Source organism: Nestor notabilis, unplaced genomic scaffold (assembly GCF_000696875.1).
Source record: "Nestor notabilis isolate BGI_N333 unplaced genomic scaffold, ASM69687v1 scaffold2226, whole genome shotgun sequence".
Taxonomy (NCBI): Eukaryota; Metazoa; Chordata; class Aves; order Psittaciformes; family Psittacidae; genus Nestor; species Nestor notabilis.
Genome location: NW_009931300.1, coordinates 1 through 22679, shown reverse-complemented (window position 1 = coordinate 22679; position 22679 = coordinate 1). Strand labels below are relative to the sequence as shown.

General features: G+C 37.1%; 1 protein-coding gene across 1 annotated transcript in view; it reads right to left on the bottom strand.

Annotated features, from left to right (window-relative positions):
• Positions 1–22596, bottom strand: part of RFX6 (regulatory factor X, 6) — a gene marked incomplete at its 5' end in the record, with an annotated part of 36630 nt that extends 14034 nt beyond the window's left edge. The window contains 8 exons of the mRNA XM_010015819.1: positions 186–299; positions 393–470; positions 3075–3182; positions 7672–7699; positions 10846–10923; positions 18557–18618; positions 20832–20955; positions 22440–22596. Coding sequence (XP_010014121.1) covers positions 186–299; positions 393–470; positions 3075–3182; positions 7672–7699; positions 10846–10923; positions 18557–18618; positions 20832–20955; positions 22440–22596 — 749 coding nt within the window. The remainder of the gene's footprint in view (positions 1–185; positions 300–392; positions 471–3074; positions 3183–7671; positions 7700–10845; positions 10924–18556; positions 18619–20831; positions 20956–22439) is intronic.
• Between the last annotated feature and the right edge of the window lie 83 nt (positions 22597–22679).

Here is a 22679-nt window from a genome sequence, read left to right as displayed (position 1 = left end):
CAGCAGGGCTGAGACTGGACTTCAGCTTTTACATGCACCAAATTCGAGGATTTCAAGGAAATCCTTCCTGATTTACACAAGTAAGAGGCAGAAAGCAGTCATAGCATACTGTTATTCTAACTTCAATGCTGGTTTTACACAAGCAAGAGCTGTAATGTACCCATGAAGCTAAATGCTTTACTTGCCTTATACAGTATTGAGTCACAAACGCAGAAGATGTCAACGATGATGGGATTTTCAAGCAGGGGAAGAAGATGGTCGGGCATTCCTTGCCAAAAATGTAATAAGAAATGCTGAATCTAAAGGAGTAGGAACCAGATTCATGGACATAAATAACGCTTTCTTGGCTCCCTGTGCACATATACCAAGAATGTGTGTTCAAACAACCTTACCTCTTCGAAGTTCCCATTAATTGCATTGTCAAGGACACACTGACAGTGTGTCTTGTACATCATGATAAGAGTATCTACCTATTTTGGAAGAAAGAAAGATTAAACAGAATTTCTTAGCTCTCTCCTTTACTTCTCTAATGATGTAGGTTTCTGCTTTCTGTAGCTAGGATTTAAATATGGAACATAAATTGTATTACAATGCATATGCACAAATAGACAGCCTGTATAGCCAGAAGTGATGTGGAGGTCACTCTAGATTTTATGAATACCTTTGAGGCTTGATGCTGTTGTCAGAAATGTAGCATCTGAGACTGCATACACTGTGAAAATGTGGATATCAAAGCAAGGCAATAGCTAGGTTAGTCAGTCAGATGGCAAAGTAAAGTCCCCTTTCTGAAGCTAAGATTAATCCCAAAGAGTAGTACAAGTTAATCATTAGGCTACTATAGGCGTCTATGAGTGTTCTGAAACATCATCTAGTTGGACAAATGAGAAAATAGCTGCCAGTCATTTGGTCAAAGTTTAATCACTGCCTTACAAGAACAGAACTCCCTTTCATCTCATCAGGCTAATTTATCTGAGTGGAGTGTTCCCTTATTTTAATAACTCTCCAGAGGTATTACAAGACTTTGTAAAGAATAATAGTAAATTTTAAAATGTGTATCAGATTATAAAACAAGAAATTTTGTGAAGTATTTTAAGGAAAGAAAAATGCTAGCAAAACTGTTCTTATGGTCCAGAATCACAGAAAGTTTGCCACAGCTTGTGAACTTCTCTGGAAAACCAATATCAAATGAACCTAGTACCACCTTAATTCAATAGGTTTAGCACACAGATTTCTTTGAAAACAGACCTTGCTGACTTCCAGATCTGCTTCTGTAATTACATATCTTTGGAAAACACTGGCAAAGTGTAAGATTCAAGAACATTTTAAAGAATTTTTTTTAAGAGATTAATGGAAGTTAAAGGTTTGGGTAAGCTTTTCTCAGAAATATAAAATGAAGAAATTATCAATCAATTTTAGTGCAGGCTGCTACGTTTATTAACTCCCCAGAGATTTCAGTTGCATGCAAGTTCTTAAGAGTTTAATGCAGGAGTTAAACTTCATGTGCAGGATCTCTTCAAGAGAGTACTTAAATATTTTAGGTTCAGTAATCCTTGGCCAGATAAGCTGAAGGAAGTGAAAGACAGTAAAAAAAGAAAACAGGAAACAAGACAACAAGGAATGAGGAAAGAGCAGCAAGGAGAAAGTGGGAGACACACAGAAATTCATCTCTCTTCCCATAGTCTTCTCATAACTCCTTGAGTCTGTCTACAGACAGTCACCCACAAAGCGCTGCTGGGCTCTCCCATAATGTGGTTAAAACATCAGAGCAACTAAATACTGCAACCCAAAAATGAAGACAAAATTAGTTGCATTTTTTTCTTCATTGTTGGAACGGTAAAATTCAGTTTTGCTTACACTGCTGTGTTGGGTCTGCATGGAACCTCAAATGCTCTTCAGATTTAAATGCAACCAAGAATACTGTATGCATGAGAGATGGAGACCATAGCAGCAGGTGATGCACATAGAATCATAGAATAGTTAGGGTTGGAAAGGACCTTAAGATCATCTAGTTCCAACTCCCCTGCCATGAGCAGGGACACTACACACTAAACTATGTCACCTGAGGCTCTGTCCAGCCTGGCCTTGAACACCGCCAGGGTTAGAGCATTCACAACTTCCTTGGGCAACCCATTCCAGTGCCTCACCACCCTCACTGTGAAGAACTTCTTCTTTATATCTACCCTAAAGTTCCCCTGTTTAAGTTTAAAGCCATTACCGCTTGTCCTAGTACACCAGTTCTTGCACTTTCTTTAGGAACTGTAAAATTTCTAGCTAAACTCTCTGTCCTACAGATGGCTTCTTTTGTTCAGTCCTCACAACAGGAATCCTAGACTTCATTACTTTCACAGATCAAACTTAAGAGGAAGGGGTCATAAACCGAAAACCTTTAAAGCAACATTTCTCGAGACAGCCACCATCATGACCTGTACTGGAGGCTAAATCAGAGAGTTCTCAACGTATATCAAAAGGTTTCTAGCACATTTCAGGGATATAACAGCCTGTAATGTGACCAGAAATAAAACAAATGTAGCACACAGACAAGGAGTCAAAGACATAAAACACATACCCGCAATACTTCTAACGGAACAATTATCCTTAGGATGAGCAATACTAAGTATTGATTTGGAGAATATAATTTTACTACCAAAAAAAAAGAAGTTCAGATTTTCACAGTCTCTTTTCAAACAATTAATCAAAAAAAGCATAGTTCATCTAATTATTTGTTGTGAATTATTTGTTCTGATCTAATCAGAACAAAATTTACCTTAAAACCAAAGACATTTGGAATGAATACAACTCTCAGTTATTTGTTTGTTTTGTTCTCCCAGTCTTACATACCATCAGTTTGTAAAATACTAGGTCAGTTAATAGGTAAATAATTCAACCACCTTTCCAGTGGAAAGCCAGTTAATCGGTGTTAGTAAAGGTTTGCCCCCTCTATAAATCAGTCACTTCTGTTTGATTCTGGACATTTCTGGCTCTTTCATGTCAATACCTCAAAGGCTAAGATATGAAGAAACATTCTGTGGCAATTTTTGATCTGTAAGACAGAAGAGAAGTAGCTCACATTTTACCTTGTCTTTAGAAATGCACCCTTGAAGCAAAAGGTGTTGGGCACTTGGAAACTCTGGGAGGAGAGTCCCAGTTTTGGAACTCAGAGAATATTTACGAGTGAAACCACCCTGAAATGGAAGGGGAAAAAAACAGGAACATTGAAACAACCAAATAGGTTCAACTGAAACCAAAAATTCATGCTAAGTTGCATATTATCTCACAAGTCTCTCAACATCCCTGAATATTCACATTCATATAATCCTTCCAAAATATTGATGTGTATCCAGACCTGGGTTCCAGTTCAAGAAGGTAAATAAATATGTGCCTAGATCTAAACTCCATCAAGTGCAGTTTTCAGAGTGATGGAGCCTTTAAACCACATTACTTCATGTAATTCTACAATCTTTGGATTAATCTATGTTTAAAAACTGAAGTAAAAAATTCTCTCCTCTACAGTATGGACTGCCATACTCTTATGGAAACTCTAAGTTTTATTTAATATGTATCTTGCTAGCGCAGGGATCTAGAGTAGCAGAGATATTTTTGCTCTCCCCTGCTCTCTTTCTGCTCTGATAGCACAGCAATAGTGATTTCTGCTGTTTTACTATGGCAACCATTATTTTAGTTTACTGTAAAGTTTGATAATATCTTATGGTGTTATGGATGTGATGGTACGTAGGGTCTGTGGACACTTCTGATCTAAGTATTTATTATAAGTCGCTTTGTGATTGTGGCAGACTTGACACAAAGCCCCAGTTTCATATATCAATAAGAATGATATTCCTGGACATTCAGTGTTCTCCAGTTATTGCTGAGACACGGTCAGTATTGACCTGGATACAAGTTAAATTCCTCCTGAATTATGCTAAATTCTGCTGAGTTTCTTTCAGTTCTTAGAGTTCTTAAGCCTCTTAAGCTGCTTTAGCTTGTGACATCTGAAATATTGTAGACTCATCTTGTACTAGTGACAGACTGAAAAAATATCTTGAATAATTATTAGATGCTAACCTTTGGAGAGATGGGATTGAAGGGTGAAACAACAAGCTGCCTTGTATATGTGGATACTGACTGTTAAGCAACATATGGTAAATCAACCCTTATTTAGACTCCTAACTTAATACTTGCACATCTGAATCTGATTTAGTCTTCTTTTCAGTAAAGCTCAGCAATAATGTTCTGTAGTGATACAGTGTTACCATGCTTGTATTTATAATGCACACCACATTATGCTCAGTAAGCTCTCAAATGATGTAATTAAAATGAAACCTTCATTCTCAAGAGAAGCAATAAAATCTGTATTATGATTCTGTCCTTACTGATGGAATTGTACTTATTCTCACAGAATTGCATTCAAACCCAGAGAAGACAATTTGGCTGAAACCTTTGGTTCCATTTTAGCCCACCCAGTCCTTACATCAAGGCAACGTGCAGAGCCTTGAGCAGGCCTTCTGCATATACCTGCAGTAAATCCATTACTCTGTGCATATTTCCTTTGTCCTAGTGGATGGAATTTATGACCATGCACAAGGCATTTCAATGGTATTTGCAGTGGCCTTTTCCTAGCCCTTTGCATACAGTCAGATTTCACTGAAGTGGGAATAGTAGGTATATAGGATAACACATAGTGTAAAAGTGTGCAAAGGGGAGTATTGTCCTATAAATGTTGACTCATGAATTAGAGGTCAGTTTGAAGGCAAATTCTCTCAAATACTGCATTCAGAACATTATAACTCTAACTGACTTATTCACCATACATGTATCTCCCAGTGTGAAATGTCTGCCAAAACAGACAGCAAGGAATGAAAGCATACGCTATGTAAACACACTTTGCCCGCACTATCTGCTATTCAAATATGTATAAAACTCTAAGTCAAAGAAATTGAAGAAATGTAAAAACATTAGTACTTCTTCCTGTCAATAGTTTTGTAGTCTTGTAATTGCCTATCAGTACCAGGAGGTTTGTTTTTTCTTTTTTAATAACAGGAGTAATCTTAATGATTTTATTATTTAATTACCCATGAAATATATTAAAAGTTCTAATTAAAAGGGATTAGTTCATTTAAAAGAAGGAAGTGATGGTACTGGGAGGTTTAAGAGAGGGTAATCTGCAACGATTTTACCTTGCTAATGGACTTGTATGATTGTGCCTCAGTTCTAGGCTTAATATTTTAACCCACTGCCACTTGCCCTTTCAATTTAATGCCATCTGTTTCTAATGACCATTTAACATTAAGATAATGACAGTAATATTATCTGCCTAATTAACCATGCAGACTCTAATGGTGCACTAACTGGTTTAGATAAAAGAATTTGCTGATATCTCCCCCTACAGTGGGAATACTAGAAAATGTGATAAAACATACCAGAAGTAAACAGTATCCCTGGCACTCAATAAGTGTTCATTCAAATGCCATTTACTCAGTATATTTAGACAATCAGTGCTTTAACATCTTTCAATGTCTTTATGTTCCTATTGAGAATTACACCTTATGCAATCATTGTAAATCTTTCTAGAATACCTAATTGCATGTACTTTCAAGCAAATGAATAAGGATGTATCACCTGTTCGCTTTTATGAAAATATGCTGCCTAATCTTTGATACACTGAAATTGTAAAAAAAAATTTTGACCATAAAAGATGTGTTTGTTGTTTTTTTTTTTTTTTCTTTAAAGATCTGCCCGAATAATTCCAGACAATGCAGAGCTTTTCAATCAAAACCTCATACTCATGTGCCCTTTCTCACTTATTTCCACCACATTTTCTGTGCTTCTTTTTCTGGGAGGACAAATGTATTGAACTTTGGGAGGACAAATGTATTGAACAAGTTTATGGGACTGTTAGTTCCCAAAAAGATGGGGAGTGCCACATCAGAGATGGAAGTAAATGTGCATTAATTTATGCCAAGGGAACCAAACATTTCCCATCCCAAAACTCTGAAGGAATGAATGTTGTAGTAGCGCTCATGAACCCTTGAATATGCTGGGGATATCCCATGGCATAACACTATCTTTTTTTGATAAGAGAGCTGATTACCTGAATGGGGAAAATGCAGCAGATCTAATCTATCTGAACCTCACTAAAATAGTTGACATGGTGTCACCATGGGAAATCATTAGTTATGCTGGTGAGAATGGGGATTAGTACAAGAATGTAAAATGTTTAAGAAACTGACTCCAACTGAAATGCTAACAAGTTGTGTTGACAGGGAAACTACTACAGGTTGAAAAGGGATTGAAGATTTTCAAAGATCAGATTTGGAGCTGATCTCATTGAACATTTCATAGATTAAATTGGCTGATATGAGCTAATGAAATCATCAATAAAGAGGAAGACTAAAAGGTCATGCAGAAAGATCTGGATGGCTTTGAGATAACGGCAATAAAGGGGATGAAATCGATAGAGCAAAGCTACACTTTCATGGACCAATAAGAATTTCTGCTATCAGCTAGGAGTTGCTTATCTGGAAATGAAAACGGAGAAAGACTTGCTGTGTATCAGTTGACCACAGAGGGTATATTTATTCTAGTAAACTAAATGGTGTCAGGAAACATTTCCAGGCAATGCTGGAACAGTATTATGCAGAATGGCTCCTGGCATTCTTTCGGCCCGTGCCAATTAGCAGTCTCCCAGAAGATTCCTAGTAATTCCTAGTAATCAAAAGTACCCTCCCTCATGCTAGGGACTTTTCTCTGTGCCAGTGTGGATGAAATGTGCTTATGGTTTTTGTAGGTTCAGGAGTTTAATAATATGCATGCAGGCTATTCCATGCCAGTTGAACTCAGTGTCAAAGCAAAATCCTGGGAGCAATCCTTAACCCTTAATGTACAATAATTCATATTTTTCTAGTATAAATGTGACCAAAATGACAGGGACAATATAATAGCATACAGTAGTGAAAATGTAGGTTACTTGTGTAGGACAAAAAAACCCAAAAAAACAAACCCCAAAAAACCCCCGCCAAAAAACCCCGACAAACAAAACCAGAACAAAAAACCAAACATAGTTCTAGAGTTCATCAGAAGACATATATCCAATAGAAATTGGAGACACGCCATTTACAATTATCTATGATTATTCTTTTTTCTATTAAGATATTCAGACGGGAGCAAGTACAGTGAAAGGCTATAAGGCTGAATAGAGGTGTGTAAGGGTGCTGCTTGTTCCACCTAGCAAGCAAAAGCAGTGAAAAGACACAACACAGGAAAATGACACAAAAAGCAAAAAATAGAGAAAGACAATCCTGACCAGGATGTATACAATTCTGTTTACTAAAAAAATCCATCTTTTGGCCTCCAATCAGACAAATGAGATTATGAAAAAGCCAAAGTTATGGATGCAAAAAAATTAAGCTAGAGCTTGATCCTTTGCTTAAGAGGGTCTATTATGAACCTCTGTGATTATGGGGAACTGGATCAGGACCAGAACCCCAGAAGGTGACTTCCAATATTATTTTTCTTTGAATATTCAGAGGAGCAAATACTCAGCTCATGAAAAAAAGATGTTACAGTCTAATCTTCAATGAAAATATTGCTGTAATTTTCAAAGAAATTAAAGCCACAGATCATATAATATTTCAATTATAACAGAAGTGAAAGGAAACAGACTACAACACTTACCTCGTTCTTCAACTTGCTTCCAGAGAACCTTTGAAAATAAACACATTTGGTAATTTTTTTCATAAGCAGAACATTTTTAGAGTTTGTACATATACATGCATATAAAATAGATCAATTAGAAAAATTATCACATTCCTCCAAATGTAGTTACAATAAAAATTATCCTTTTTTTTAACTTCAGTTGTTTTGCAAATGCCTGAGGATGTCAGGACACCTACTTCTAAAACATGATGATTCAGATCACTGACTGAACAGTAAAGTATAAATCAGATTTTCAGTTTTTTCTTTGGATCTTTACAACTTCATAAATAGCAAAAGGGCAGCATAGGTGCAAGTCCTTAAGATCTTTACCAGGAAATACAAAAAAATCATTGATACAGCTGAGCAAATTAGAAGTAGGAAAAAAAAATGTATTATTTGATCTTCTCAGGAAAATGAAAAAATCATAGTGATTTTCGGTTCTTTTTTACCACAGTATTATTTGGATGCAAGTAAAATGCATTTCTGAGATCAATGATTCATTAACTGGTTCATTAACTGGCAGAAATGTATTGCAGTGTAGTGAATATCCTATTAAGGGTCCAATTGAAGTCACTGTACTACCAGGCAACTCTTTAGTGCAGAAATTAGAAAACACACTTTTAAAATTATATCTACTAGACAATGTGTAATTACAGAGATTCTAATAGATCAGTATAATGATAGATGTTGTTTGATTATTGCTATTTCCTGTTCTGCTAGCTGCGAACTGATAAGATACTACAGGCAACATAAAGTCCTATAATTATTAGTGGCAATATTGTGATTTCATGCTGTTGAGATGCTCTGCTGGCACGACAGAAAACCAGAGGCTGAGCAGTTGTCCCGCCCAGTCCAGGCACAGGTGCCTGACAGCTCCCATCATTGATGACCCAGCACACATTACCTACAGAATTCCCTTGGTTGTTAATAGATGTGTGTGAAAGAAGGCATCACTCGGTGCATTACAACATGGAGCTGATTAGCCTCATAGTTAACGTATTTGTTACGGACTGTGGATTTCCACATGTGCAGCAAAACGTACACAGAATGCACAGCAAAAAGACGAAACAACATAGAATCAGAGAATTGGAGAACGGCTGGGGCTGGAAAAGTCATTAGAGATCACCTAGTTCCAACCTCTCTGCCAAGGACAGGGACACATCTGCTAGCATTGTTCCCTCAGAGCCTTAATTGCTAGCTAATGCTACCCTTCACACAGTGCTGTGGATACTAATGATTTTTGGTGTTAGCATGTTGCGTTTGCTCTTTTCACAGTGCAAGGCTTGATACTTAAATTAACTGGGAGGTCAAATTTACAGTGGAATTTTAGAATTCAGGCATCTGCAACCCTGCATTTAAGGACTATTGTACTCAGCTCAATTACCTACATCTTAATACACGAATACCAATTTAGTTTGAAATAGCAGTAGAGATCTACATTTAGGCAACTAAAGAAAGCCCCATTGCCCCTTCTAATCTTTCCACAAGCTGCCATCTAACATGTAAGACTTGTGGGAAAGGCCTCCATATGCCTATATTTGTGTACGGACATGGTGTGATCTGATACCATTATCAACCCTTATATTTTTCCTGCCTAATTCTCCCCCAGGCTTGATCCAGGAACCATGTGTGTAGCTCACCTACAAGAATAGACATCAAAGGACAGATTTTTATGACAGATCATTATATGCAGCAGCCAGCAACTGGGAGATTCACTCTCAATTTTGAATCCCTACACTGCCTGACCCTTTCCTTACTCAGAAGCTTGTTAACTCCAGGCTACTGCATCATTCTCTTCACAGAAAAATCCAACCACAGTCACAGCCCAGACTGCAAAATGAGCATTTGAGCTTCTGTTCTAAATAGCTAGAGAGAGAATTTGAGTACTGGACCTCGAAAATTCAATTTCTCATACATGAGAGGACAATTCCTACACAAAGACAAGGTTCCTAACTAGTGAATCTAGTGAGTACTCCTGAAAATCTTGAAGTATCTATGCCATCTTTATGTGAGTATATAATGTTGGAAATGCAGCTGTGGGGAATTTTGCAGTACCTCCACTTTCTTTGTATTCATTGTTGTTAGATTCTGCAAAGACAGAGCTTTACATGAAAAGGGCACTGGCTGACATAAAGCTGATGACTAAGAGTGATTATATTCCCTTAAATGAATATAACTGTCTTTTAGTCAATTAAATGAGCAACTTGTTCAAGATAATTCTGTATTATTAAAGAATCTCATCTCACTGTGTACCAGCAACACCTCCACAGCTCTGGATAAACACTGGACAAGGAAATGGCGTATTCCAGTCTATTACACCTTAAATTCTGCAGTGGAGAGATCCCTTCTTTTAAGCATCATTGGCAATCAATTTTTACACTTGTACTTTTGCGTGGAAAAAGTCTTTTTGGGTATAATCTAAATCTGCCAGCAGTTGAATTTTCTATATGCAATCACAAACTTATTTATCCCTTTCCTTTCTCAGAGTCCCCACTTAATACATATATACTGCTTTAGACAATGAAAGCTGTCGTTCAAGCCATATGTGAACAGAGATATTTGTTTTACGAACTATTAATCTTTCGCAAACCAACAGGCAGCTATCGTAACGTATTGATCTGCTAGCTGTCCCTTAAATAAACATAATTAGAGCTTCCTGGGTTAGGTTTAAACTGATATTAGCCAGTCAAAGGACCTGTAAATATTAATCCACATTGACCCCTCCCTCCTGCCCCACAGGTGTCAGCTTCACACCATTCTACAGACGTTTCATAATGGGAAGCTATCCTGGGGAAAGAACTCAGAGGGTGACACACAAGCAAACAATATGATACAAGTGTTCTGGAAATGAAGTTTTGCTGCCTCACACATAATCAAACAAATCCTCTGCTGTTATAAGTTGTTGCAGCTCTACAACGACTATTGTGGGGCCATACTGGAAGTCACTACCAAAAGGTCTAGATCAACCTGTTAAAACAAAATCAGTGTCTTCAGGGAGCAAACTGCTACTTAAATATAGGAATACAAGACACTGAGATATGCAGCAATACTAGTTGTGGTATTAACAAAAATTAGTGTCCTACAGATACCTTCCTAAGGGAAGGTTGAAGTTAGACCTTCACTGACTATGTCTCAGAAGTGATGCTACTGTACCTGGTTAAGCCTTTTCCAGAATACACAGAGTGGTAGTACGCACTGCTTTCTTTAATGCCAATTCCATAATAGTGATACCTGTGGGGGGTGGGGGGAAAAGAATTGTTTATAAGTGATATATCAAGTAAGGAGAATTGTCAAATTGATTTTCAATGCTTTCTGAAAGCTTTTCTTAACAGTGTCTGCCAACTCCTTTCACTGACATGAAACAAAATCTGGTCTCACAGAAAACATTATTGTCATAATTTGATCCAAAATTCAAGGATAGGATCTTCTTTACATTTAAAACACTTTCTCTCTTATAAGAATGCAGCTGGAACAGCAAATCTCCCAGAAACATGTTGCATCTCTTTTTCCCTAATGTGCTTTCTCCCCCATTTTACTTTACTTATTGGCAAGGTGCTGGGTTTGATTTAAAGGTTTATTTTCTCAGACTTACCACTGTTATATTTAAACAGTCCCACAGAGCACTTCCTAGTTGAAAATAACTCACCAGTGTACCCAATAAGTTAGTGTTCAACCTCCTATGAATAAAAATGCTAACGTCATTTTTTCATTCTTCTCTCAGGTTGCAGGCTGACCAACTCTGAATTATTTAGCCACTTAAGCAGTTCTCATCCACATTTTTCTTCCTTGCTACTCTCCTGGAGATCACTGCTCCCAAATACCGATGGAAGAGGAAATATGTTTATTGGTCAGGCTCTGCAGTGCTGAGCTCAACAGCTTAACCAAAGATACTAAAAAGGGTGGGTTGGTGCTAAGGAAAACAGCTATGCAGTAGATATTACTGCTTTCCACTGATTTTGCTACAAAAGAATTGACCTTCAGGAGAAGGGCAGGAGAGCAAGCTGGGGGCAGCTCTTTCTTTACCGGTCATAGCAAAGTTTGCTTGAGTTCATCTGTCAAAAGTGATAGGCCCTGTCTTAAAAATTCCACTCAATAGATTTAAAAACTGATTGTGTTAAACCAAATTTGTCTAAGAATGTTATGGACAATACACTCAGTCAGATTCATTCGGGTTTTACTGAAGTCAGCTTGAAAATGTCATGGCAGCTGTTTTAACTGAACTGCTTCAAAGTAACGCTTGTAGTTCAAGTACATTGAATCGCACTAATTCCATTAAAACTTCTAAAAAGCTTGAAGAAATTCACTCTTAAGACACAAAGTCCCCAACAAATAGTCATAGAACACATAAACAAAAGTTTTCAGCTCATGTCTGCTATTCCTGGTGATGCCCATTAAAAGAAATTACAATCTTACTGTTTTTTCTTGTATGGGACAGTCACAGATAAGAACAAAACCTTCAAATGCTTATATTTGCAAAGCTGACTAAAGCCATTAGATACAAAAGATATTTAAGAAAATGTTCATTTGGGTGATATATTTGCTTATCCTAAGTAGCTATAAAAACCTCAGCTGAAATAGACATTCTATTTCTGGTCAGTCTGTTGTGTGCATTCAGGAGTTTACAGCCAAGAAATGTGAACAGAAAGTGCCTGCTGTTAAATATCATAGCTTTTACTCTTTGCCTGAAACTGGTGACTCAACATAATACCACTAGATCACAGTGGTACTTCGTGACCCATAGGAAGGCAAACAGTTTCTCCCCTGCTTCTGTACTGTTAATTTTTTTGCCCGTAACTGTATTTTTCTGGGGGATGGTGATGTGGTGCACTGACCATTTTTAAAAACCCATTAATACCCAGAAGCTCAGACACAGGAGCATGTGCTCATAACAGCTCCCTTTTTACCCATTAAAGTCAGAGCTGACTGGTCAAAGCAAAGTGACACCTCAAGGTGGTTTAGAATGCCAATGGGATCTTTCATTAAATGCCCTAATGCTAGACTGTTGTCCTCTGGTTCACACATAGTACTGTGTCACCCATGTTGTGAGCTAAAGTCCTGAAGGTTTTCAACAACTACTTTTGGTTTAGGAGAATTAAACAGATAGTCTTGGGCCAAAGACCCAGATCTGGAAATTCCTAATATTTTTCTGAGTTCTAACACAAATGCTACAGGCATTAATATTTTTTCTTTCATGAAAATTAAGCAATTTTACATGTGACACAAGAGGTATTGAAAATATACATGTATGGATTATTTGAATTAATAGCATTTACTTCATCTTGGCATTGCAAAGGTTGCGCACTGAACAGGATGGAAAACAAAACAGAGGTGTGAGTGCTTCTTAACAATGTTATGTGCACATTTGTCATTGGCCATGTAAGCAAGCAGTCACGTATATCTCATTCCAACACCCTAAATCTCTTAGTTTTAACCACATGCCTTTTTTAAAATTCTAAAACTAAAACTCCATCCTTTCACTACAAACTTGGAATGCCCTTCTGCTAAAGTTGGAGTGGACAGAGACAAGGAAAAGCATTACTTCTTTACAAAGTTAGGATTCAATGTCTAGATTATTCAGCATCTAATTCAATATTAACATATTTGGGTTAGAAACAGGAACTGTTGTATGATTTGGACTTTCAGGTTTCCAGTGGTAGACAATACACTTGTTCCTCCTCCAACATATCAGCTGGGACATTTTGTTACGGAGAACAGATATTTTCAGTGCCTATTCTGTGTGTATCAAGACATAGTAGTTATCATTCTGATTTCTTTCAGCTACTTGCGTAGTTGAATTTTTAGTACTAAAAAATACAACTTTCTGGTCATGACATAGAAGCAATTTAAAAAAAAGTATAATCTGTACTGTTCAAGCTCTTTCTGGTATACTTTATAGAGTAATAAGTTGTGAAGATTTTTATTGTCTTAGAAGCCAAAGTTATTAGCTGAAAAGCTTATTTTGGGCTCCTTGTTGAAAGTTGAGTATACCCATCCCAGGCACACTGGTAACATCCTTAACCTACAACTTCAGGTACCTTTTTTCTGTGTCTTTATATGCATATTTCTATGTGCATGTATAATATAGATGTATTTACTATTTATATTGCTATTATATAATTAATAAAATGAAACCAGTCCTCATAAGGAACTTATTCTCAATTTGTAACAAACCTTTTGAAAAACAAGCTGGACTGCTTTTCCTCCTTTAATTTCAGTGGTTTGTTGTAACATATGTTCCTACACAACTAGCAGCCCTGATTTTAGCATACACTGACACGAATGATAGCTGATAAGGAAATGATATGCTTAAGCTGTTCAGTGACTTGCAATAACTTGTTATCACAGGGCCAGCTGCCATATCAGTTTTATTAACCCACTAAATCACTCCTAATAAATAAGATAATAGTTTTCAGACATGATGGATAAAAGCTAAAATTCATCATTGATCAAAGTCTACAAAGAAATTAAATTGTAACTTGAGCTCAGTCTTCTGTGTGTATGGACTGAGCAGTATGTACATTTCCCAGATAGCTTCTCCAGGTAACTCATGTACCATGAAGGTTATAACTGAATTCTACCAGTGACCACAGTATGTCCAATATTACCTATGCAAAAAGGTGGATTCAGAACCTGCTGCACAGACAACTGTTGCTTATGAAACACTAAGCTAAGAGAACAGTTTGCAGTATTTATCACGTTGGATCTTCTTCCATTTAGTGGGAATACAGAAACCTTCCCCTACAATCTGCGATCTGGAGTGATTAGCATGGGTATGTAACAATTGAACTTAGTTAACAAAATTGTGTCTAATGTGTTGTACCTTCTTGGCCAAATATTCAAATTAGTGTTTTGGTACTGACAGTTTTGTACAAATGGGTTGTTGGATGTAAACACAGAGAGAGAGACTCTAGACTCAGACTTCTAGGTCCCCTTTTTAGGTCTCTCCTTTGCCCAGAACTGGAGATGACAAATGCTGCTTGGAATCAGAGGAGGAACTAACATTTGTGTATCCTACACTCAAGAGCAGAATTTCTTTCTCAAATCCAGTCCATGTTCATGAGAACGCCTGAAAGAGCTTGGCCTTGTTTTGGTGTGGGAGAAAAACTATTTCTGTCACCTTGAAGATGATGGAAAAGGAACTAATTTTCTTTGATTTCTGAGCACAGCCAGGCTCTATCAATACATTACTGTGTGTGCATGCAGTGCCCAATAAGGCATTTTATTCTTTGATATATAAGAATAATGATTCCATTAGAGAGGAGTGGTCTTTTTCTTTTCATGCTTTTGCAGCATCTGGTGCAGTAGAGGCCCAGACAATGATCAGAGCACCTAGGCAATGCCATATGAAACATCACTGTCAGTGATGATATTACTATTACTGCTCCTACTAACGTTATATCGAAATAATGTAGCAACAACAGAAACAAAATAATGTCACACTTTCATGCTTAAAAAACAGGATTTAACTGCTAGTAAGAAGTGTCTCTTACCAGTCGCAGTAACCCTTACTTTGTTCCACACAGAAACAGCTTACAAAATTTGGAGTTCATGTTGACATAAAAGCAGAGGGTAACTAGTCATTTTCTGAAACTGATGAACAGTTCCCTAACTTGCTTATTAATTTAATTGAAATACTTCTGAAATTAGACTTACGTTACTAACTGCTACCTGGTGAAAGCAGAAATGAATATGCTTTTCAGTGGGTCTGTGGTTCTGAGGTGAATATGGTCCACAATATCAGAGACAGATAAACTGATAATCAGAGACCATTATTTATACTGCCACTTCTCTATGACTGTTGGCTGCTGTATTCAGTCTCTAAACCCGAGATATTTTATGCCTTTTATGACGTCCTTTTTTTACACAGCAAGAACAATGCAAATGTATCTTAGTGGAAATGAGAATTGAAGAGGAAAAGTCCCTGAGGAAAACTCAGATAAAAAAAAAAAAAAAAGGAAAAACAAATGCCAGATGTTCAAACAAACCCTGCTGATGCCTCATCCCTTTTAGGAAATTGTTCAAGAACAGTTAATCCATATGAAAATATGGCACATAATACCACCAAGGTCAATAGAGATACAGGATTTGCTGAAGAAGTGTTGGGTGTGAGGCATTTCCATGCTATTAATGTTAAATGTCTTAGAGAAAAATGGAATATAGTGACACATATTCCAACACAATTAATTTTGTAACTAGATTTCCATGTCAATAACTAGATTTGAAATATATTCTGTTACCTAATAGATGTTGACTTACTGTGCTTTAAATTATGCAGACACAAAATATGTCTGGAAGTTTAGATCCTGAATAGATCCTGGTTATCAGTTCATGAGATATGTCAGATCAAAATTATGATAAACATTTGGGAGATATTCCCCCTTGTATTATCTCATTCATTATAACTTGAAAGTGGTTCTCCAAATACGTTGGGTTATGAAACTGAGTAAGACTTAACTAACACATTGAGGAATTAGTAGGTTGTCAAATATTCCTGCACAGATTGTGAGTACCAGATATCCTAAAATCTTGAAAACAACACCAGCAGCAAATGTCCATCTGCAAAGCTAAGTCTACACGAACTTACGCCCATAACAATAGCTGAACTTCACCACAGGTGACATTTTCTCCTACAAACAACCTTTCTAATAGTAACATCCCTCAAAATCCCTCTATTCAGCATTTATAGGTCAGTTACAAAAGAGAAATTAACTTCAGTTCCAGTTTTCCTCTACACAAAGCAAATCATGTACTCTGTCTTGAAAAAAATCAATGGATTACAAATTTGTAAGACTGTGACAGAAACTGTGCAAGAACTGTCCTCAGTTAAAAAAAGAAACATTCTATGCAGGCTTTATTTCCTTTTAATTTTAATTAATGACTATTTAAAATAAACATTTGAGACATATCCAAGAAACAAAATGTCTTTGTAAAACTTGGGAATTGAAATTCTTCCCTACTTTCATCTATACTGCAACAAAACTTAAAATTCACAAATGTCTCCTGTGCATTCTTTAGCAAAACTAAGTTGGAATCAACTGGCTATTTTTTATATTTATAAGGCAGGAAGAAAACCAAGCATAACAACATGAACCAACCCCCCAGAATTATAAAAGTAAGCAATACACTTCAGACATTTGTGGTATATTGCAAAGCACTTGCTAAAACCAGCCTTATAGGTTTTTTTTCTTTTTCAGTCTCCTTTCATTTTGAGTTTTGCTTTTAAATTACTGAAAGACAATAATAACTTTGTCTTTCAAGGCTAAGTCATTCAAAATAGTTTTCCCAAACAAGCAGAATGTTTGAGTCTCTTCTGCCAGTAATTCTGGTTCTGTATCTTCTTCATTAGCAAAATGCTTTGCTAATTTTCTGGGGTTTAGTTTTGTTTCAGTAAACCTTCATCCCTCTGTGCTTTCTTCTATAAGTCAAGGATAGTTTCATGAATCTTATTCAGTAAGTACATACGAATAATTTTAAGCATGAGAAAAATCTAGTGCTACTCACATATTTAAAGGCATGCATCTCCTAAAATATTGGCATTAATAATGTTAAATTTCTGTGTTAACACAGAAAGCTGGACATAATATCTATCTTAATTTGCTCCTCATAGAAATATCTTATTTTTTGGAAACCTATTTTGAAATCAATAGAAATGCACAGATAAGGATCTGGTCTAAATGTTATTTGGGATTGAAAACCATTAAGTTTTTGGAGGTTACTTTAAAAGAACAAAATTATTTAACTAGTCCTATTTTATGTTGAATGGTACCAGCACACTATTTAGGTTTAAATATTTTTCTAAAACTGGATATTAATAAACACTAAAATAACATTTTAAAGCACGACACTCAGAAAAGCTCAGAGCCAGACTTGGTTTCAGGCAATACAGAGAACTGTTGTATCTGTGACTCCCCAAACAGGGATAGAAGTTTTGTTAGAATGGCCTAACTCATAACTTGACTCTAGCAACACCCTAGAGCATTATTTTGACTTCTCTACATTCCTTATGTCAACACACTACACATTTTTTTCATTTCCTTAAAAGTAACATTCTCCTGTTAAAAAACAAATTAGACTGGGGGCAATTCATCAGGCCTTCTTCAACAGTCTTGATATCAGGACATAGAGGAAGGTTGGATGCAAGTATGTTGTTATCACTGTTCACCACTGGTTTACACTGACTTCGTCATGACCAAAAGCGTAATGTCAGAACTAATACAAATATCACCACAGGTGATATATAATTATCTGTGATCTATTCCTACAGCCTAATATTCCACAGATCAAATATACAAATTAACCATATACATTATTTATGAAACGACTGCACTACAGGTATGTACTTTTCAGAGTTTTTATGAATTACCCACACCAAAGACCAGATGTATTCTTTCTTCTCAATTTAATGCGATGCTTTTTTCTAGGGCCTTTTTTCCACATAGTTGTGTAAGGAACACAAAGCAAGTTGTTAGGTTTGCAAAAGGCAAAGAAAACCATAGTTAAATTTCACATTATTTATAAAAAGATGAGCAGCTGTAACCAAGATATAGGTATCATATAATCAATTTTTATATAAAGTTCCACATATATTTGCAAAAAATGCATGGCTCTCTAAGTATAATTACAAGGTTTAGAAGCTTAATCAGTTTAATTTTAGAAATTATGCCTGAAGTAATGTTTTCAAAACTCAAACTTTCTATCAGTTTCATCATGCACTTTGAACGTTATCACTTGCAGCTTGTCATCTGAATAAAACTCCCATGCCCATTAGTACATATTATACCAATTACATATAGTGGTGACGTGGAAACACATGTCATTCACAGCATGAGTTCTGTTAGTGGCTACGCAGTAAAGTGCACCTTACTTTGAATGGCCCCTTGTTCCAAGCCGCCTTGTGGTAAGGAGAGGGAATTTCTGGCGAATAGTCTGAAGAGAAAAAGCCGTGTTAATTTCCAACACTGGTATGCGTTCTTAGCAATCTGTTCATAGAAGAATCGTGGTGTTAATATATGGTGTAATGTAGTCCACGAATAAATATTGATGTCACATCACAACAGAAACAAGCATGCAATGTTACAGGCTTGGGGAAGAGTGGCTGGAAAGTTGCTCAGCAGAAAAGGACCTGGGGGTGCTGACCGATGGCCACTGAACATGAGCCAGCTTGTGGGGGCCCAACAGCTTCCTGGCCGGTATCAGAAATAGCGTAGCCAGCAGGACCAGGGCAGTGATCATCCCCCTCACTCTGTACTGGTGAGGCTGCACCTCAAATACTGTGTTCAGTTCTGGGCCCTTCACTACAAGAGAGACACTGAGGTGCTGGAGCAGGTCCAGAGAATGGCAACACAGCTGGTGAAGGGTCTGGAGAATAAGTCTTATGAGGAACAGCTGAGGGAACTGGGAGGGTTTAGTCAGGAGAAGAGAAGGCTCAGGGGGGACCTTATTGCTCTCTGCAACTACCTGAAAGGAGGTTGTAGTGAGGTGGGGGTCAGTCTCCTCTCCCAAGTAACAAGTGACAGGACAAGAGGTAATGGCTTCAAGCTGTGCCAGGAGAAGTTTAGACTGGATATATAAAAATGTCTCCACCGAAAGGGTGCTCAGGCACTGGAACAGGCTGCCCAGGGAAGTGGTGGAATCACCGTCCCTGGAAGTGTTCAAAAATCATGTATACACCCTTAGTGATATGGTTTAGTGGTGTTCTTGGCAGTCCTAGGGTAATGATTGGACTTAATGATCTTAAAGGTCTTTTCCAACCTAGCTGATTCTATGAGTCTATGTTTTTACACTGCAGGGGTCCTTCCATCCTTTGTCCTTCTTGTCATGTATCTCCAATCTCCCTTTCTCTTTCCCATCCTTCCTACCTGTTCTTCCCTTCCGTTTTCACTTCTACAGTTTAAAATCTAGTTTTCTTCATCAGGGTCCTGCTTCACTCAGGTCCCTAAAGTGCAACTGTACCTTTTGCTTCAGAGATCTAAACAGAACCAGGGAAAGGTCTGCCCTCTAGCTATTCTGTTTACAGCCAAACAACTAAACATAAATTTATTTTTTATTTGAAAAGTGTGATCTGAAGGTTAAAGCAAGCAAATATTTGCCTCACAGGTACTTGTATGTTGTCCACTATCAAAGTGTTGGACAGTCTTAAACTTTTTTATGCCCACTGAAACCCTATGAAAGTTTCTGTTAGCTCTATGCTGCACATAAAGAATTCATGTTATGTGATTTAATCCAAATCAAGCAAAACATTCTGTCACTGGAGTCCTAAGGTTGAGATTAGCATCCTAAGAACATCCTACTCTTCCTGTGAAGAACGATACTTAAGGCAAAAGGTTTATGAAGTTAAAAAGTAATTCAGTAATAGAAGTAGATGTAATAGATATATCTAACAGACAGATCACTGTCATAGCAATGTTTATATGGAAAACTATTGTCTTCCTCATTTATACTGAAACTGTAATGAAAATTAGATACTTTCTCAGTATATCCAATTCAAGAGGAAAAAATTGGTAAGTGAACATTTTATGAACTGGATTTAAAACCCATTATTATTATTTAATTAAATTAATGCATTTTGCTATATATGAACAATGACTAGATCAGTAGTGTTTAAAAAAAGATGATCTTTGAAGCATTTTTGGTTTCCTGTTTCACTAACTACTGAGGATTTAATTTGGAGAGTTCACATCTCCCTTACATTAAATGATTTCAGGATTACTTGTAGAGAAAGGTAGAAAAGAGGACGAATCAACAGTTTCTTATTCAGGAGCTCTCTGTGTTATTAATTTTTATTCCTGGTCTTGTATTGCTTCTTGTGTCACATCTCACTTTTCACTGCCTTTAGTATAATTAAAAGTGTCCTCCATGTCAGATCTGGTTTTGTGGAAAGAACCCTATTAACATCATCATCAAAAAGGGAAAGAAAAATCTCTCGGAGAGAATGTCTTTGTATGAAATAGCAATAACTGAAAGGGAATCTCAGTTTCCTAAATCTAATGTCATGAAATCCTTGTAATATGAAACAATGTAGTCTGATTCCATGTGTGTAGAAAACATGCGAATTTGAGAGGAATTTTGACACAGATGTACTGAATTGTGATTCCATCAAAGAATTAATCCAATAAATTATGAAAGCATTTGCTCTTTACCTTCCCAAAAGTTGCAGCGCAGGCAGGTTCCAACTTCTCTTTTCTGCAGAAGTCTAAATAGTGTGCATATAGGATGCATCTTGGCAAACAAACTCCTTCACAGACAATGTAGTTTTCTTCCAGCCTGTACAGAGAAAGAAACTGCAGAGTAAGAAGCAACATTCCGTGTCTCCTGATCTTATTTTCCTTTTGGTTCTTTGTACTGCCCTTTTCTTTTTTTAATTTTACTGAAAAATTCCATGCGAGCACACAAATAGGTTTCTCCTAAACAAGACAGGTACCACAGACTGACTGCACGCTTGGTGCTTAGGTTAGTTGTAGAATATGGAAAACCTGGGGCCAGGCCCCTTTTCTTAATGAGTCTTTTTCAATGTTTGAACATTTTGCTTTGTAGAAATAATTAAATGATCAACATCTAAGGGACAGCCTGGTTCTGAAAATAAGAGCACTAAGTGGACTATGAAATGTTTAAGTCTGTCCTTTGAATAGAGCAGGAGCTTGGACTTGCATCTTCTGCCCCACTGTATTTTTAACACCTGTGCTAACATATCTTCTTTTCCTACTTTTGCTTTTTAATTTCCATGCTAGACCTAAAGCCGTTTCTTGACCAAACCATACTGAAAAGCAAAGAACTGGCTTCTTCTGAAAGGGGTGCCTTTTTTATGTAGCTTCCCAATCAGTCTGCAGAATAGAAGTGCCTAGTGATGGTCATTAAAGTAAAACTTTAAACACTGAAGAAAAAACTGTCTGTCTACATTTGAACTGAACTCTTGGTAGCAGCTGGGTATTTCTCTGTGGTCCTGTTTCTTTATCGGATTACATTTTCTGCTACTCCTGGGATGATGTGCAGACTATTTCTTTCTCAAATTACACAAATCTGTAAGAAAATACTGTGTAGTAAATGCTGCGCACTGAATAATTTTGCACTGACTCACCATACTCAAATCCTTACAATTTATGCTCTAAATCAGATGGAAGATAGACTAAGAAACTGAGTAATTCGGGTTTCTCTCATTTCTTAGAAATTAAAAAAAAAATCAATCTAGATGCACAGCCTGTATTTGGTAACTAAATTCCATTTAATTCAACACCACTCCTTCCTAATTTCAAATGTGTTTTAATAGAAACATCAGTTAATGTCCACAGAATTTTATCTGCTATTTGGTTATTTTTTTGCCCAGATTAAATGAAGTTAGAGATCCCATGGATGGTAGATTATGATGTAAAAAAATACATTATAAGACAGTGAAAATCTAACATCCATAGCCTTAAAGGATAATTAAAACATTCTTTCACGAAAGTAAGTCTTAAGTAATGCTTCATTTCTACATTTTTTTTCGATACGTTTTATTGATAGCCACATACTGTTAGAATATGTTGGAGATTTTGGTTAACTGATAAACCTCTGCTAGAAATTTGGAGGTGGATGTCCTTACCTGTAGACGAGACTGCTCCGAAAAAAAAACCCCACAACTAGCCAAACATCACCCCACAAACCCATACATTATTCCTAAAAGATCTGTGAGGTGCAGCCCTCCGTGCCGACTCGGCTCTTACGAGAAGGTCCCCCCGGGGCAAGGCGGCAGCGGCTCGCCTGGGCAGCCCTACCATTGCAGGGTGAGTTGCGTCTGCTTCTTCTTGTCCTTCATTATCTGCGCGACGCTCCTCTTCGCAGACGGGCTCTGGTCCACAGCTTTCAGTGCGCCGTCGCGAGTGTCTGCATCCTCTTCTTCCGAGGACAGGGCTTCGCTGTTAAAGCGTGTTTCTGAGCGCCGGCGGGAGAGCAAGAAGAGAAACCCAAGAGCATCGTTACGGTCCGGCAGCACGCCACCTCCTCCCAACGCGGCT